Source organism: Polypterus senegalus, chromosome 14 (genome assembly GCF_016835505.1).
Source record: "Polypterus senegalus isolate Bchr_013 chromosome 14, ASM1683550v1, whole genome shotgun sequence".
NCBI classification, from domain to species: Eukaryota; Metazoa; Chordata; class Cladistia; order Polypteriformes; family Polypteridae; genus Polypterus; species Polypterus senegalus.
Window position 1 is genome coordinate 110003937 of NC_053167.1, and position 16931 is coordinate 110020867.

At 35.9% G+C, this 16931-nt stretch overlaps 1 protein-coding gene across 2 annotated transcripts in view; it reads right to left on the reverse strand.

Moving 5' to 3' along the window:
* Positions 1 to 16931, reverse strand: part of LOC120514212 (guanine nucleotide exchange factor VAV3) — a 307554-nt gene that overhangs the window by 233421 nt on the left and 57202 nt on the right. For both annotated transcript variants that reach the window (XM_039734454.1, XM_039734453.1), the window contains exon 2: positions 6917 to 7033. In XM_039734454.1, the coding sequence (XP_039590388.1) occupies positions 6917 to 7033 (117 nt within the window). The remainder of the gene's footprint in view (positions 1 to 6916; positions 7034 to 16931) is intronic.

The window sequence follows — 16931 nt, forward strand, 5'->3', positions numbered from 1 at the left end:
TGTGAAGCCTGTTTGTCATACTAATTTACTTACAATCTGCTTTAAGACACAACCATCAAAAGAGTGCAATTTGTAGAAATAAAGTTTTTATATAAAACTGCATAATTGTAGATGTTCTTAAAAAGTAAATCCATTAAGGGAAAATCTGTTAAATGCAAACTAGTCCATAGTTAAATATCCATTTATATTTACTTTATCCATGGCGACTTCCAACATTTATGCTACAATTGGTTACATTTCTTTTGGAAGTACTGTATCAACAATTGTAAATTATTCTGAAAAGGCACATTTTATATGGCTGGCTTGTAATTCTCTTCCATCATATATTAGTAAGCTTCCAACAAAATATTTCATGCAGGTTCCACTGACTTTTGAGGAAACTTTTATCTACAGATAGAAACTACCAGTAATAAATGACACTATACTTCAAATAATTGTGAGAATAAATAAAAAAGGGGCAAGCAGTTCCTTCTCTTCTTTCACTATCACTAATGAAAAAGCAGTTAGCCACACAATAAAATTCAAAAAAACTCAACTTGTTCTTTTCATGACCTATGACTAATAAAAGTATGATACTCTAAGTAAATTCCATAATTAAATCCTTCAAAAACTCTACTACTAACAGCTTTTTCTGCCATTTCAGCATATTGTTTCCTCAGTATATACCAAAATGTGCTAATGTTATCATTCTGTATAGTTGATGTCTGTCTAAAGTGACTTAGTAATTAGCTTTTTTCTCTCTCTATTGGATTATCAACACTATGAGTCTATCCAGGCTGGCTGAATGACCCCTAAATTCACTTATGTACATTTCTATAAATTAAAATAGAAAATACGAATTGTTAAAAAAACATTACAGTCCACTGAAAAGTACAGCTTCATGTTCATCACACTGGTGATCTAATTTTCCTAGTGCTCTTCAAACAAAAATTCATCTTAGGGTATAAAAGCTTTGTCTGAATATGGCTGGAGTTTCAGAATGTTTGACACTCAAACTTTTCTATTTTTGCAACACATTCTTTTGTTTTCAACATTAATAAAAAAAGAAAACGTGACACTGATCAAATCACTGATGTAACTTTGTTAAGTAATGGTCATTACAGAAACATTGATGTAAGGATGTAAAAGTAATGCTTTAATATGGCTGGAAGTTTTGATTACTTGACGATACTCTCGATTGTCAACATGCACTGCTGTGGCTGGCATGTTCCTCCATTGTCTATCCTGGACATGGTCTAATTTTTTTTGAATTTGAAGAACATATAATGTTGCAGTTTTTCATCAATTAGTCGTCTTCCGATTGTCATGTTTCAGCCTGGATTTCCCCCTGGCCGGTGTTCATAGTTGTGCTTCGTGTCTGTATTGTTTAATTTTCTATTATTAATGTTTCTTTTGTTTATAGTGTATCTTTTCCTGTGTGTGTTGGGAAAGGGGAGTGGCCTTGGTCACTTGTGTTTATTTAAGGGGGGACCTCCCTGTTTGGGAAGTGGAGTGTTATTGTGCTCTTTGCTGATGTTTTGTGATTCCTCAGATTTTTGAACCTGTGCTTTACTTTTCACTTTATCTTTGGATTTCACATTAAGGCCTGTGTTTTCTGACATTTTTGAACCTCAGCTCGGTTTTCAACCATGATTCTGGATTCTGTACTGGGACTTTGTTTAACTGTGTATTGCCTTTTCAGGCATCTCCTTTGTGCTATTCGGAACTGTGGGGCTTGCACCGCCTTTTTTTCTAAGATAAACCTTTTATTTTATAAGGATTTGTCTTAGCCCTTTGGATTTCTAGTCTGGGGTTTGGTGGTGTTTAGTCTCGTGGCAACTTTTGAAAGTATTTTGGTACCTGTGCTTTCGGAGCTCCCCAGTTCATGACGTCTATGATTTGCTTGACATTCAGCAGATGTCAGTGTGCGTCTTTTTCTTTCCGCTATGTCACTTCGTTTTGCAAACACTTTGCCATAAGAAACATATAACCACATGCCACTTTACCGAGGTTGCTGCTACCTAAAGATTCTTTTTGAATTTCCAGAATGGTTTCAATTAAGATGAAAATTCAGGTTGCATCACCAGTATTTTGCAAGTAGTCATGTGATATATAAGTTTTATGATATATGATGTTCAATGTAAAGCATAAAAATTATTTAAAAAAAAAAAAACAACATTAATGTTGAACTGAAGTTAAAATAATTGAACAGATACTATTTTGATAAGTTTTACATCCACTTTAGGTACTTTGTAAAAAAAACAAGGCCCTCCGCTAACCGTTTTAGTAAATTACATTTCTCTTTTTCTCAAGAAACTTGTATTGTCAGCATCACAGTTTGTTACTTGTTTTTTTAAATATACATTCATCCTGCCATTCATTACAGAACTTGCTTAATCCAATTTTAACTTATCTACTTCTTTCAGCATAATCAAGCACAAAATAGGGCCCAACTGCACCAGTCCACTGCACAGCACACTTATTCACACTGGGACAATTTAGCATCACCAATGAAGCTTTCTACATACATATTTATCAGGTGGGAGGAAAACCAGAGGACCAGGAGAAAACACCCATGGGGAGCTTATGCAAATGAAATATAGACAGTGCCTGAACAGCAATAATTACAGCAATGCCATCATACATACTTTTCTTTTTTAAATAAAACTATATTTTATTTTCTAAAACAAAAAATGTATGTGAAGAGTTGTGAACGTTTCCATCACAATGAGATGTTTTATAAAAACCTCTGCTAATCCCTGTGAAGTATATATTCAAATACGCTTCTAATATGGCAAAATGAAAGCATGGCTTTCAGCAGATAAAATCAGGTCGTTTATGATTTCTCGTTCTACTGCCATACCCAGGGTCACTGAAAGTGTCAGTGAATATAAGCGAGCCCAGTGGAGATTTAATAGCAGCTGTGTCCGGCTGATATACTGGGAATCACCAGGAAATCGTACTCCTTCACATCCATTTGTTGTATTGTTTAAGGGTTTGCTGAGCGTGCAGATCAGTCTAATCCAGAGCATGAAACAGCCATAAATGATTGCTGACATTCAGTTAAATGAAACAAAGGGCAATTCACATTCAAACAAATTTAGTGGTCGATATTTTCTGAAACCTTTTCACTACAATCAATTGACTTTTATACATTTTAATATTTGTGCACAGAGATTATCTTACATTAATTAAAATGTCTTCCTAGTAATGTGTGCCACTCCCTATGAAAAAATGAAGTGAAAATGAAAAGTGTTACAAATACTAAACTTCTCCAAATTTCCTCAAAAAAAGAATTTTGCTTTGTATGTATAATACACATTGCTAACTTAATGTCTGTAATGGTTTGATTTTGCTTCTTCAATGATTAAAAGCAGCTGCTGGTATCAGTTTATTTACAGATTATAAGCACAGCTGAAACCAACCTGCATCTGTTATTTATTCATCAGTATTATGTAAATGTGCATTGCTTTATTCTTCTTATTTTTCGTAATTCGTTTATATATTTATTTATTCATTTTTTCTTTAAGATGTTGTAAGGCACTTTGAGCTGCATGTTTTACCTGAAAATGTGCCATAGAAATAAATATGTTGTCGGAAAGGGAACTAAAATCACAAGGCATTTTTAAAAAGCTCCAAATTCCAAAAGAAAAAAGATGAGAAAAGAAACAGATATTTGGTCTTCAGTTATGAGGATTCTCACTATTAACAAAATCTATAAATGTTATCTAGTGAGGCAAGGAAAAGGCTCTCAAATGAGCGAGCTATTGATTACATCTGACCTTGCCAGAATACACTGCAGCAGCTGGGTATGCCGCCACGGGGGGAGGGTTACGGTTAATTGTATGGGGGCAAAAAAAGTTAAAGAAAACCAATCCATGGAGGCATAGGAAGAGAACATTCATTAAATTGACAAAACAATAAAAGCCATGTGCATCGCATATGTGGGACATTTGGACAAAGCATCAAACCCCAGATGAGTGATTATGCCCCTCTCCTGTCCAGTTAATAGTCCATCTTTAATGCATATGATTATTCCTGCTCTTCTGTATATGGACTTACAAGCATTTTTTCATTTAATTAAAAAAATGATGAACCAGCAGAACTTTTGTGTTTCCTTAATATATGATGTTTGAAGTATCAGTAAGTAGCATTTTTCTGCAATTACCCAGCTTTCTCTTTATTTCTTTAATATTTTATCTTAAAGCATGCCAAATACCAAAAAAATACAAAAACAGCAACATCTTCACAGATATTAAGCAAGGAATTACATTTACAAAATATAAGCTTAAACATATATACAGGACTCAGAATAAATGTGTAGACCCCATAAGATTTTTCAGAAATTAATATTTTCTATAGAATCCTATTGCATAAAATGAGTCCAGCAAATCTGGTTTAATGGCTGAAAATGAGATTTGTCAGTACAAAAAACACAACTGTTTTTTTTTTTTTAACCATGGTGCAAAAATGAGTCCTCCCCAATGAATACCTTAGAAATAACACTTGATAAAATGTTAAATCGCAGGAATTCAACAGTAGATCAGTCTAATCACCATCACACAGGTGACCATCACATAACTGACAAGTAGGGTGGTATTTAACAAGTAAAAAATCCCCTCCCATTCAATGCTGATGATAATGGCACACCATGGAAGAGAAAGACTTGAGAAAGAAAGAAGAGAAAGACTTGAGAAAGAAAATTATTTCTTTACACAAAAAGGTCAAGGCTACAGGAAAATTAGTAAAGCATTGCTAATCAGTCAGAATACAGTAGCAAGGGTGATTCCAAAATTCATAAAGGATGGACTTATGGCAAGCTCTCTTAGACGTCCAGGCTGTCCACAGATCCTCGACATGAGTTAACATTCCATCTTTAACACTTGTGATTATTCCTGGTCTTCTCTATACAGGCTCACAAGCTTTTTTTCATTTAATTAAAAAAATGATGAACCAGCAGAACTTTTGTGTTTCCTTAATATATGGAGTTTGAAGTATCAGTAAGTAGCATTTTTCTGAAATTACCCAGCTTTCTGTTTATTTTTTAATAATGAATATTTTATATTTTATTGCTAATCAGTCAGAATACCGTAGCAAAAGTGATTCTGAAATTCATTAAGGCAAGCTCTCTTAGATGTCCAGGCCGTCCACAGAAGCTAACTCCTTGACATGAGTGTTTTCTGATGGGAAAAGCTGAGGAAACTTCACATGGAAGTTCATCACAGTTAGCTAAAGCAGCAGAAAGCCAAATTGGGACGACTGTTTCCCATGATACAATACAACATATGCTGTGGAGGAGTGACATGCAAGGGTGTCATCCACAAAAGAAACCACTGCTAAAGCCCATGCATAAAAGAGCTTGTTTAGCATTTGCCCGAGCCCATGTTGACAAAAGTGAAGACTACTGGGCTCTATACTTTTGAATGGTACAAAGGGTATGGCATCCAAACTGCATGGCATTGCAAGGGTGAAGAGTATAATGAAATATCTATGTTAGCCACAGTAAAGCATGGTAGTGGCAGTGTTCTTCTGTGGGGTTGTAGGACTGCTGCAGGTATTTAGAAGTTGCACTTCATTAATGTCATCTTGAATTCACAAATACTGAAAGAGAAGATGCTAACATCTCTCCATGCCTTGGGGTGCCAGGCACTCCTTCAACATGATCATGACCCAAAACATACATCAAAGGCCAGTGCTGCATCTCTGAGGAAGATCAGGGTGAAGGTGGAGGCCGAGCACATCACCAGATATCAACCCAATAAAACACCAGTGAGGAGTTCTGAAAAGACAGGTTGGGCATCATTCTCCATCCAGCATGCAATTTCTGAATGAGCTGATTCTTCAAGAATAGAGAAAGACAGACTTGTCAGTATGTTGCCAACTTGTTCATTCCATATGTGAAAGAGTGCTGATCTGAAACATCATGGAGACCATACAAAATATTAGATTTGGTGGAATTTTTTGCAGGGTGTTTTCATTTGTGCAACACCTAATTTAAATAAAGTATATAATTTTATTATCCTAATGATGTTGGTGACAAAGCTTTAATGTTGGTAAAAAAATAAATGTTTAATGAAACTCAGTTTTGTCAAAATTCTGCTTATTGTTCTGGTGTTAACTGAGAAATTAATAAAAATCTTAATTTTCAAAGGGGGTGTACTCATTTCTGGTGAGTACTGTGAATATAACTGATCACATATCAGATATTATTTTCTTTTCTATGCTGTAATAAAACTATTCAGTGCCTAAAGTTACAGAAGATGCATGTCAGCAACTGAAAGTGAACAGATTTCCAGTAAGTTATTTTATATTAGACTGACAGATTATGTTTCCTGTCCCTCCGGAAGAGATTTTATATTTTATTCCGTTAGATAAGTATAGTCAGATAGCTGACAATTGGCAAATATGGTCTCAATTTACAGTACACTTAAAGCAGAAAACCGAATTGAGGCTAATTAAATAAACTTAAAAAAATTACAAAGGAGCCGATTAATCAATATCCACACCATAAACAGAGGGTGAAACAAAGTTAACAAGAGCCACAGTCATCTTCACATCTCACTAATAATTTCTTCCACCGAAACGTGCACACCTCAGTTGCAAACAAATTCATTCAGACACACAGGAGTGTAATCCGTATAGACGGTCTTTTATTAAGAGACAAGTAGAGCATGGGGTCTATGAAAAGGCAATTTTATGGCTGTTTGAGAGAAATGCAGATGAGATATGGAGTTGTTTGGTTATTACATCTGTGGTCCTTGGCAAACAAGCTGTGTAAGTCACAGACAAAAAGGATTATTATAATGTCAAACTCCTACTGAGTCACAGACAAACAGGGAAATAAAATAACAACATGAGGGAACTCATTATTAAACCTCTCTACTGCAACAGCCTTGAAGCAGTTAAAGAAATGCAGTGAAATATCCAGACACCTTACCTTTGCAAAATCTCGCACATCGAATAAATCAAAGGCCTCGAACAGTTCACTTTTCCTCATTCCAAATATTTCACAGCATGCAGTAAGAAATGTTCTGATGTTTTTCAGACAGAGAAACTGAAACAAAACACAGAAACATCAATTCAAATTAAGCAAGTATTTAAATGGCAGTAAAATTACAAACATATGTGTGTACTAAAATCTTTAGAGGAGAAATTGAAAAGGAAGGACAAAGCCCTTCTTAGTTATCAGTTAATTAAAGCCCCAACCTCAAAGAACTCGTTTCTCACAACGCTCCTTCAGTACCAACACCACAGCTGAAACTGCAAGTGCCTTAACCTCAATGAGTGACCCAACTGTCAGTGTCTTTAGCAGTACTATCAAAATGTGTCAATTTCTCTTGGGATTTATCAGAAATTATGACAAAACTCTACTTACTGTATATACAATATACTGAAAGAAACCTCATTTTAAAGTTCAAAAGTCATTTATAACTTAAGAAATTTGACAAACGACAGGGGACCATTCAGTCTGTCAAGTTCGTTTGCTCAACCTTTACTTCTTAGAGGCTGTCAAGGTTTCTACTTCAACTTCATGACTCAGTAGTTTGTTTCAGATTCCCCCAAATCTTTGCATTAAAAAATGCATCTTATCAAGGTCATTAAGGATTTTAAATACCAGGATTAGGACCCCCACGCAGTCTCCTCTACTCAAGACTAAACTGGTTTCATTCTCTGAATCTGCTGATGTACAAGATGTCCTTAGATCATGCGGTGCACCTTGTTGCTCTTCTCTGCACAGCTTCAAGTGCTGCTATGTCTTTCTTGTTTAATGGTAACAAGAACTGCACACAATACTCTAGATACAGTCTCACTAGTGCATTATATATTTTGAGCATAATATCCCTTGATTCACTTTCAACGGTTTTAACAATATGACCTAACATTTAGTTTGATGTTTTAATTGCTTCTGCACATTGGCTAGATGATGAAAATGTTGTATCAACATAACCCCTTAAATCCTTTTCAGAGGTTGCTTTCTGTATAACAATGTCTCCCATCTTGTATTTAAAATTGATATTCTTTTGTCCCCCATGCAGCGCTTTGTACTTTTCTACATTTTCCAAGTGTTTGCCCATTTCTAAAGTCTGTCTTAATTGCCTTTGCTGCCTCCTGAGTGTCTGTTATTGCTCCAATTTTAGTATCATCTACATTTACTAACAATACCAAAATCTGAGTCATTAGTATAAACCAATGGGCAGAAGTGGTAGCTGCTGCTGCCTCAAGAGTTAGGAGACCCGGAGTGGAGTTTGCATGTTCTCCCTGTGTCTGCGTGGGTTTCCTCCCACAATCCAAAGACGTGCAGGTTAGGTGGATTGGCGTTTCTAAATTGGCCCTAGTGTGTGCTTGGTGTGTGGGTGTGTTTGTGTGTGTCCTCTGGCACCCTGCCCATGATTGGTTCCTGTGTTGGCTGGGATTGGCTCCAGCAGACCCCCGTGACCCTGTGTTAGGATTCAGAGGGTTAGAAAATGGATGGATGGATAGTATAAACCAGAAAAGTAACGGACCAAGGCCAGACCCCTCTGGCACTCCACTGATGACTTCACTTTATGTGGTGTCTTCTCCTCTTATTTGTACTCTTTGTCACCTGCTAGTTAACCAGGGCAGTGGAAATTAATTTTTTTTTCTACTTGTCCATGGACAAGTAAACTTAGAAAATCCACTTGTCCGCCAGATAAATTCACTTGCCCATAAACAAATAACAAAAGTGAAAAATAGTTTATTTTTTCTGATCTCTTTTATTGATACCAAAACTGCCTTCCATTTTAAAACTGAAAAAAGTTCTTTTAGGGAGTAGTATTTTTCCACCTTGCTCTTGAACATTATATAAAAGATTCCCTTATCATTTTAACTCACTAATAAACATGCCTTCACCGAATTCAACGAATGCTTTCATTATAGCTACACTAGTTCTGTTTCACATATTACAGTTACAAAACAGAACACTGTCCTTGAGACATCATTTTAACAAAACAGACGATATTGACATAAACTCAACACAGGAGTGTCTGCCTCGATGGTTACTCCCTAAATTTACACCTTTCTTTTCCTGCACAGAACACAGAAATTGAAAGTCAGTAAATGCCCTGTGCCTAGCAACAGCATAAGCAGTATTGAACAGCCTAGCATAACGCTCAACCTCTGAGCGTTCAACTTTAGAAAACGCTTTTTCAATTGAACCCAATTTTTTTTTAATTTTAGACTGATGCTTTGACATACAGGCAATGTGTTTCGCAGACAGCTGATGCAACAGTAGTGTGTCTTTTCTGTCGACTTTCTTGCCAGTAAATAATGCGGATGTTTTGTCGGCAATAAGTGGATACTGATGGCAAATTTGGCAAAAAACTGAGTCAGTGTTGTCTGCATTTACCCACGGAAACTCTTTGAGCCATTACGATTGAAAAGACCGTTTTTGTTTTTTATCATACTCACAGTCCCTTTCAGCTTTTGTTTTTCTTTTCTTGTCTTCATTGTCAGGTTTTTCAGGGCCTGTTGTGCCAGTTTTAATCAAGAAACGATCCATTTCTCAACCGCGATGCTACTTGCTTCAGTTTCAGCAACACACATATAGCGAGAAAACGTGCTTACCGCAGTGCATTATGGGTTACGCAGGGAATTCCTAATGACATATTCAAAATTCCGCAAGATGGTACATTTCCAAAGAAGTAAATATTACCGATGTTGTCGGGAAAAAATAATCGCGTCCAAGTGAAGATTTTTATAGATATTTTATAACATTTGGAAACCGTTAGAATGTTTTCTTCTTTATTTTTAATAAACTGACATCGCAAAACCAACTTGTTTTATATGAAAAATTCTCTAATCAAAAACAATCTATAGACAGTTCATCAAAATTGGTGTTGTCACACAATAAATTTCTTAACTCCTCAATATATCACAACCTACGTGAAATCGCAAATTTCAGGAAAGATTAACTGCCTAACAAGCTTTATGTGGTGAAAACATTTGCATTGTAACTAAAATGACCACATTTTTATGTAGAAACAATGAATTTTATTATCATTATTAAAGTTATCGATTATAATGAAAAACCATCAGATGTCAGCATGAAAAAATGACTGCATCTCCAAACGTGTAAATAGTAGGGTAAAATACTTATGTAAGACCGTAAGAGTGCTTCTCCCTTGAAATATCAGACGTCATTTTGTAAACAATATTGAAGACCAATTTGAGACATGAAGAACATGCCTAAGTAGGCTGTTTCCGCACGAAGTATGTACCAAAATGTTTAAAATTTGAAAATAGTGGTAAAAATGTGCCCTGCACAGCACATATAATTCTTTTTTCTCCAGAAAATTGCACTTGTCCACGGACAACTGAAACCAGAAAAATACGCTTGTCCGACGGTCAATTTACCCGTGTCGGACGAGTCAGACGTTGGATTTCCGCACCCCTGTTAACTAACCTGAGTTCCAGTTTGGTAGGTTATCCCTGATGCCTACAGCTTCTAATTTTAGAATTCATATCTGGTGTGGAACTGCATCAAAGGCTTTTTAAAAGTCTAAGTAAATTATGTCATATATTTTTTTTTTTCCAGTTATTGCAGTTGCCTCTTCTGAAAAACTCAAAAGTTTTGTTTGACAGGATCTTTCTCTTATAAGCCCATGCTGGCTGTTATTTAGTATGTTATTTTCATATAGGTACTTTTATGATTTATTTCTTATTATAGTATTTATAATGTTGCATGGCATAGAAGTAAGATTTTGTCTGTAATTACCAAGGTACACTTTTATATTCCTTCTTGAAGACTGGAGCCACATTTCCAACTTTCCAGTCCTCAGGTATTTCTCTCTTGCCAGGTGACTGTGCAAATAAGCCTAATAAGGGAGTATAGATAACATCTTTCATTAATTTTTTAATACATTTTGTAAAATCCCATCAGATCTGGAGATTTACTTAATCTTCAAGGTATTGTGGGTTTCAAGGTCATCGCTTATTTTAAAATTTATGAACTCAAGAGTTTGGTTTTACTTCTGCTTGAGGCATTCCATTTGTTTTTTCTTTTACAAATACTTTGGTGAAATATTTGTTCAGTTTATTTGCTATTTCCTTCTTATTTTCAATTATTTTCCTTTTGTGTCCAAAAATTCTTTTATCGTCTTTTTTTACTAGAATAGTACTCAAAAATTCCTTACTGTCGAGACATTACTAGCAGTAACAGGCGAAAGTCAGAAGCCACTTCATGTAATAAATACTGTATTTAATTCCTGATGCATATGAAGGGTGGCACAATGGTGCAGAATGTTGAGTGTTGTAGAGTGTTGTTGCCCTTCAATTTAATTCCCAAATTGGGTGGAATTAATGTAACCCTAACGCCCATAAAGTTTTCCAATTTGGACGCTTTCATGCTAGAAGCTGTTCAGTGGATTGGTGACTCTAACCTGGTGTGGTGTGAGTGAGTATGGACGAAGGTTTGGATGTGCCCCATGCTGACAGCCATTTCCATTCAGAGATGTTCCTGCTTTATACTCACTCCTGTAGGAGAAAGCTTCAGCTCCTTTCATTGCGGATTACAGATTCATGAAACCTTCCATTCATTTATCCATTTCATAGCTCCACAGTATTGCATCAAATAGATTAGAAATCTATCTGTGGTTTAAATTCAAATGCTTTGAACTGCAGTTCATTTAGCTTGGGAATTTTCTTTCAGTTCATGCTATGTTAAAGATTTTCATCAACCCATTATTGTTTTCAACATCATACAAAAATAAATGTCAACAAGTCAAAAGATTAATATTTGTTTGAAAGAATGACTTATGGCATATCCAGCTTCCCTTTCAGAATGGCAGTTTCAAGAAAAGATTTCTCCACTTAGATACGAGATGAAGAATTAAGGTTAGAAGAGGGCAAAGCTAATAATCCATCGCGCCGCTTGGGTGAAAGAGTACCAGCAATATGATCCACATTGCCTAGCTCGTCAGGAAAGTTGTTAATTTTATTTCCTTCATAAAATGGAGCTGAAATAACTTAAAATGTTGTCTAGGGAGGCAATAATACCTTAAAACAACAGGATGCTGGGAAAGTCCATTATGCAATTCTACAGGGAAGAAGTTCAGACAACAGGCTTTTTAAAAACTGTAAACCTTTTGCAAGATCTATATACAACTAAATTTAAAAATAAATTTGGATTTATTTTCTCTCTTATTTTAACTTTTTCATTCCATTTATTACATTTTAATTAGGCCCAGGAAAGTTAACCCATTTATTTTTGTGATTAATGTAGCCAGTTTAATGAGTTAAAAAATATTGTCATATCCAGAGTAGGCAACAAGGTGATCGTCTCGTGGTGTTCATTTTCTTGATTTTTACATATAGACGGAGAGGCAGAGGAGAGAGAGAAAAGGGGGGTAAGAAAGGGGGTTTATGGCAGTCCTTGTGCAATGCTAGAGAAGAGTCCCGAAGATAAAAATTGCACTCTTTGTTTATCATTTCACATTTCTGTAAGAAGATCAAGTCAATGTCATGTAAGTGAAAATAAAGTTATCTTTGAGTGGCACTTAAACCAAAATAATATCTCTGTATTTAACTCACCAGTCTGTCAGGTAGCTTACACTGCTGACTGCCCTAATAAAATGACAAAATTCTACGAAATACAAGTATAATGATTTTCCCTACCCATGATTCAAATCTGCAGTATCTATTTATATAAAGAACTCAACATTTCCACCCAAGTTAGTTTTTAGCATGCCAAAAGCAAAGGAGTACAACCCCAAATCAGAAAAAGTTGGGACAGTGTGGAAAATGTGAATAAAAAAAAGAAAACAGCAAGTTATAAATTCTCCTCAAATTTTATTTCATTGCAGACAGTATGAACACAAAATAATTCATGTTTTTTTTGTCAACATCATTTGATTTGTAAATAAATATCCATTCTTGCCATTCAGGCTTGCAACACATTTCGAAAAAAGTTGGGACAGTACAGCATTTACCACTTTGTACAGTTCCCCTGTCTTTTAACAACACTTAATAGACGTTTAAGCATTGAAGAAATCAAGTGACTAAGTGATGCAGGTGTTAGTTTGCCCCATTCTTCCTGCAAACAACATTTTAGGTGCCCAACAGTACGGGGTCTTCATCGATGCATTTTTCGTTTCAAAATGTGCCAAACATTCTCTATAGGAGACAAATCAGGGCTGCAGGCAGGCCAGTCAAGGCATCCGCCCCCTCTTCTTACGCAGCCATGCCTTTGTTATACGCGCAGTATGTGGTTTGGCATTGTCTTGCTGAAATAAGCATGGGCGTCCCTGGAAAAGACGTCGTCTTGAAGGCAGCATTTGTTCCTCCAAAACTGAGATATACTTCTCAGCATTGATGGTGCCATCGCAGAAGTGCATATTACCTTTGCCGAAGGCACTGACACAACCCCATACCATGACAGACCCTGGCTTTTGGACTTGTATCTGGTAACAGTCTGGATGGTCCTGTTCCTTTTTGGTCCACAGCACACGGCGTTCATTTCTTCCAAAAAAGATGTGAAAAACCGATTTGTCTGACCACAATACACGTTTCCACTGCACAATGGACCATCCCAGATGCCTCCAAGCCCAGAGAAGTCGACGCCGCTTCAGGACACTATTTGTGTTGGGCTTCCTTTTGGCACAGTACAGTTTTAGCTGGCATTTCCTAATGTAACTACGTACTGTAGTGCTTGAGAGTGACTTCCTGAAGTAGTCCTGAGCCCACGCAGTTATATCATTTATTGATGAATGACGGTTTTTAATGCAGTCCCGTCTGAGGGCTCGGAGATCATGGCCATTCAGTTTAGGCTTGCACCCTTGGCCTTTGCGCACGGTAATTTCTCCAGATTCCCTGATTCTTTTCACTATGTTATGCACTGTAGAGGGAGAAATGCCCAAATCTCTTCCTATCTGTCTTTGAAAAACTTTTTTCTTCATCATTTCAAAGATTTTTGCCCGCACTTGGTGGCAAACTGGCGATCCTCTGCCCATCTTTGCTCCTAAAGGAGTAGGCCTTTCCTCGATGCTGCTTTTGTACCGAATCATGATTGCAATCACCTGTTAACATCACCAGTTGAGCACTTTGGACAAATTTTCCAGCTGCTTCATTCCTTTGTCCGCTCATACAGGCAGTCCACTGTCTCCAACTCGTATGCCCACTGTCCCTTGGCTCTGCGGGAGTCACTGGTGAACACGCACCCTGACAGAAGGACCCCCAACGTTTCTCCTAAAGTGCTGCTAAAGTGCTCTCTAAGTGTTGTGTCTGTGAAACAGCGATCGCAGACCTGCTTTTATGTTGGATTCTGCAGGAAGTACTGTCCTACTTGGACAGGTCTCGACCACCTAAGAAGCGTGTCTCTCTCAGTTCTACACCAAGGGGCATTACACCGTTATTTCCACAGTGCACCAGTTGAAAAGCATTTGTGCAGAGTATAATTATCAAGTCATTGATGGTGATGAATAATTGAGGATGGTATTTGTGGAGTGTTAACACAAGTTTTAATGTATGTCCATTTAGGGGATGCTTATTTGTTCAATTAAATCAATCTTTAGCAGTGCATTCAAAGTGTACAGACTTTTCAATCATTTAGTTTTGCTTTCACACATCTGTGTTTTAAATTCTATGTCAATTTGAGAATTAACTCAAGATCTTTTGCTGTGATTCTTCTAGTCGCTTATAATATATTGGCCTTGCTTTGTTATTGCCTTCTTTTCAACCTTCCTTTTAGGAAAGCATTCAAAATTCAGGTTGTACTTGCTTAAGTAGTATTTTGTTAAAAGTTCAGATTTAAAGTCATTGTTTAAGTTTAAGCTATGCCAATAAACATTTCAAAATACCTTTGTGTCGATTCTACAATATTTTTGTGATTTAGCATTTTAATGTAATATTTTATTCTATTAGATAATTTACATTTAATGATTCTTGTACATCAGTGTCTAAAGCCATTTTACCTGTTGTGACCTAAAGGTATATTATGACATTAGAAATCATGTTAATACTAATATAACATTCCCACAACTTACTTTATAGTGTCTTACTGACAAATGTTTATAAAAAATGCAAACATATTTTAAAAAATAAGTAAAGATATCTTCTGGGGAAATTTTAAAACATTTCTCTACTCTGACTTACTGAATTCCATAATGTGACTTTATTCCTTTACTTGTAGCTTAGTCATAACATGTCTTTCATTCATAACTTTAACTATTTTCAAAAACAACTAAAGCAGCACTATGACTTTATAAGAAACTGCATGATTATGTACGATAAAATCATTACACATGAAGATAGTGTGAAACTAGATTCTGGTAAAAGTGCTTTCTCATAATGAATAACACCGGATTTTGCTTTCACATAAATGAAGGATGTGCATGTTAGATAAATTGGCTTGCGTAGTCTGATCTTTAATACAATTCTCTGCATCCTTTGACCCTAATTCTATGTGAAGATAAACTGGCTTTTGTAATCTTATCATTAATATGACTCTCAGCATCCTATGACTCTAATGTTATGTTGCACAGGACTACTGTCTTACAGCAGTATATTGAAATAACAACCCTATACCCTATGAAAAAACAAACCGAAAAGCATTGCAAAATGTTGCTGTTGAATATGATATGCATGCATTATTCAACATACTGTTTATCAGGAAAACATTGTAAAGAGACAGAGACATACATTATATATATACATATACCGTATGTAGGTATATATAGGTGCTGGAGAGAAATGTGGACAAGGATAAAGCCCTGAACAACTTCTTTAATAGATTTTTCCCTCCTTCTGATGACAAATTCCCCCACACCACCCCTGCTACATCAAAGACCTCTGACACTTCAACTGGTAAGGCCAGTGATGACTCAACCTCTAATGATCATTATGGGCTCTCCATAACTGATGACCAAGTGAGGAGACACCTGAGGAGGCTACTACACACATAGGAAAAGCCATAGAACCCGTGATCGGCATTTCAATTCATTTTACTGATTTGATTCATTCAAACTACCTGTTTAAGTGAATCAATTCTTATGATTCATTTGATTTGCTTGATTCATTTACAGTCCGGCATATATAAGTCTGAGGTTGGTTGGGAATATATAATTTAATAATTTGTAAATTATTTTAATATACAGTATACATTTGTGTGTAAGTAAATAAAATCTGTTTATAAATTTACATACAATTTATTATATATAATTATGTATATAATTCATTTTATAAAAACATATAATTCTTTATAAATAATTAATTATGTATTGTCCCAGTTCTGTACACAAAGCATGAAAACACATTTAAGATGCACAGTTAAAAATAAGATGTTTAGTTACAGAATCACCAGTCAATGAGAATTGTACAACTCATAGCAATTCATTAGCAAATCAAATGAATGAGATTCATTTTGAACGATTCTTGGGAAGTTATTTGTTTACAAATCAAAAGAACAAAAATTGTCAGACTAATTCTAGAGCATAACCTAATGGAGCCTGTCCTGTAGATTTTATGTTTTTTGCTCACTAGACTTGTGCTGTCCTCAGTCGCCTATTCAGTCTGCCATAAAGTGCTGCTGCTGTGGAAAACATCCTGCATTGTTCCAGTTTCAAAGACGGCAGGCAACTCTTCACTTACTGACTACAGGTGAGTGGCACATAATGAAGACCCTCTACAGGCTGGCCCTGGACTATACAAGTCCTCCTGTGAGAGTTCCTATTAACACACTAGCACTGAAGACTTTTATCCAACAAATATTTCAGCAGAAGTGTATGAAGAAACACTACTGAGGCTTGTTTATACCAACTGCAACACACCTTTATAATGCATCATGGTGACTATAACTGCTCTTTTTATGTCTTTCTTTTTGTCTCCTAGGGACAAATAAAGTCTACTTATTATCTACTATATATAATCTGAATTGCCTCAATATTTTTTAAATTCAACATGGTAAATGTTTGTCATTAATAATATGCTGAATTTAAGAG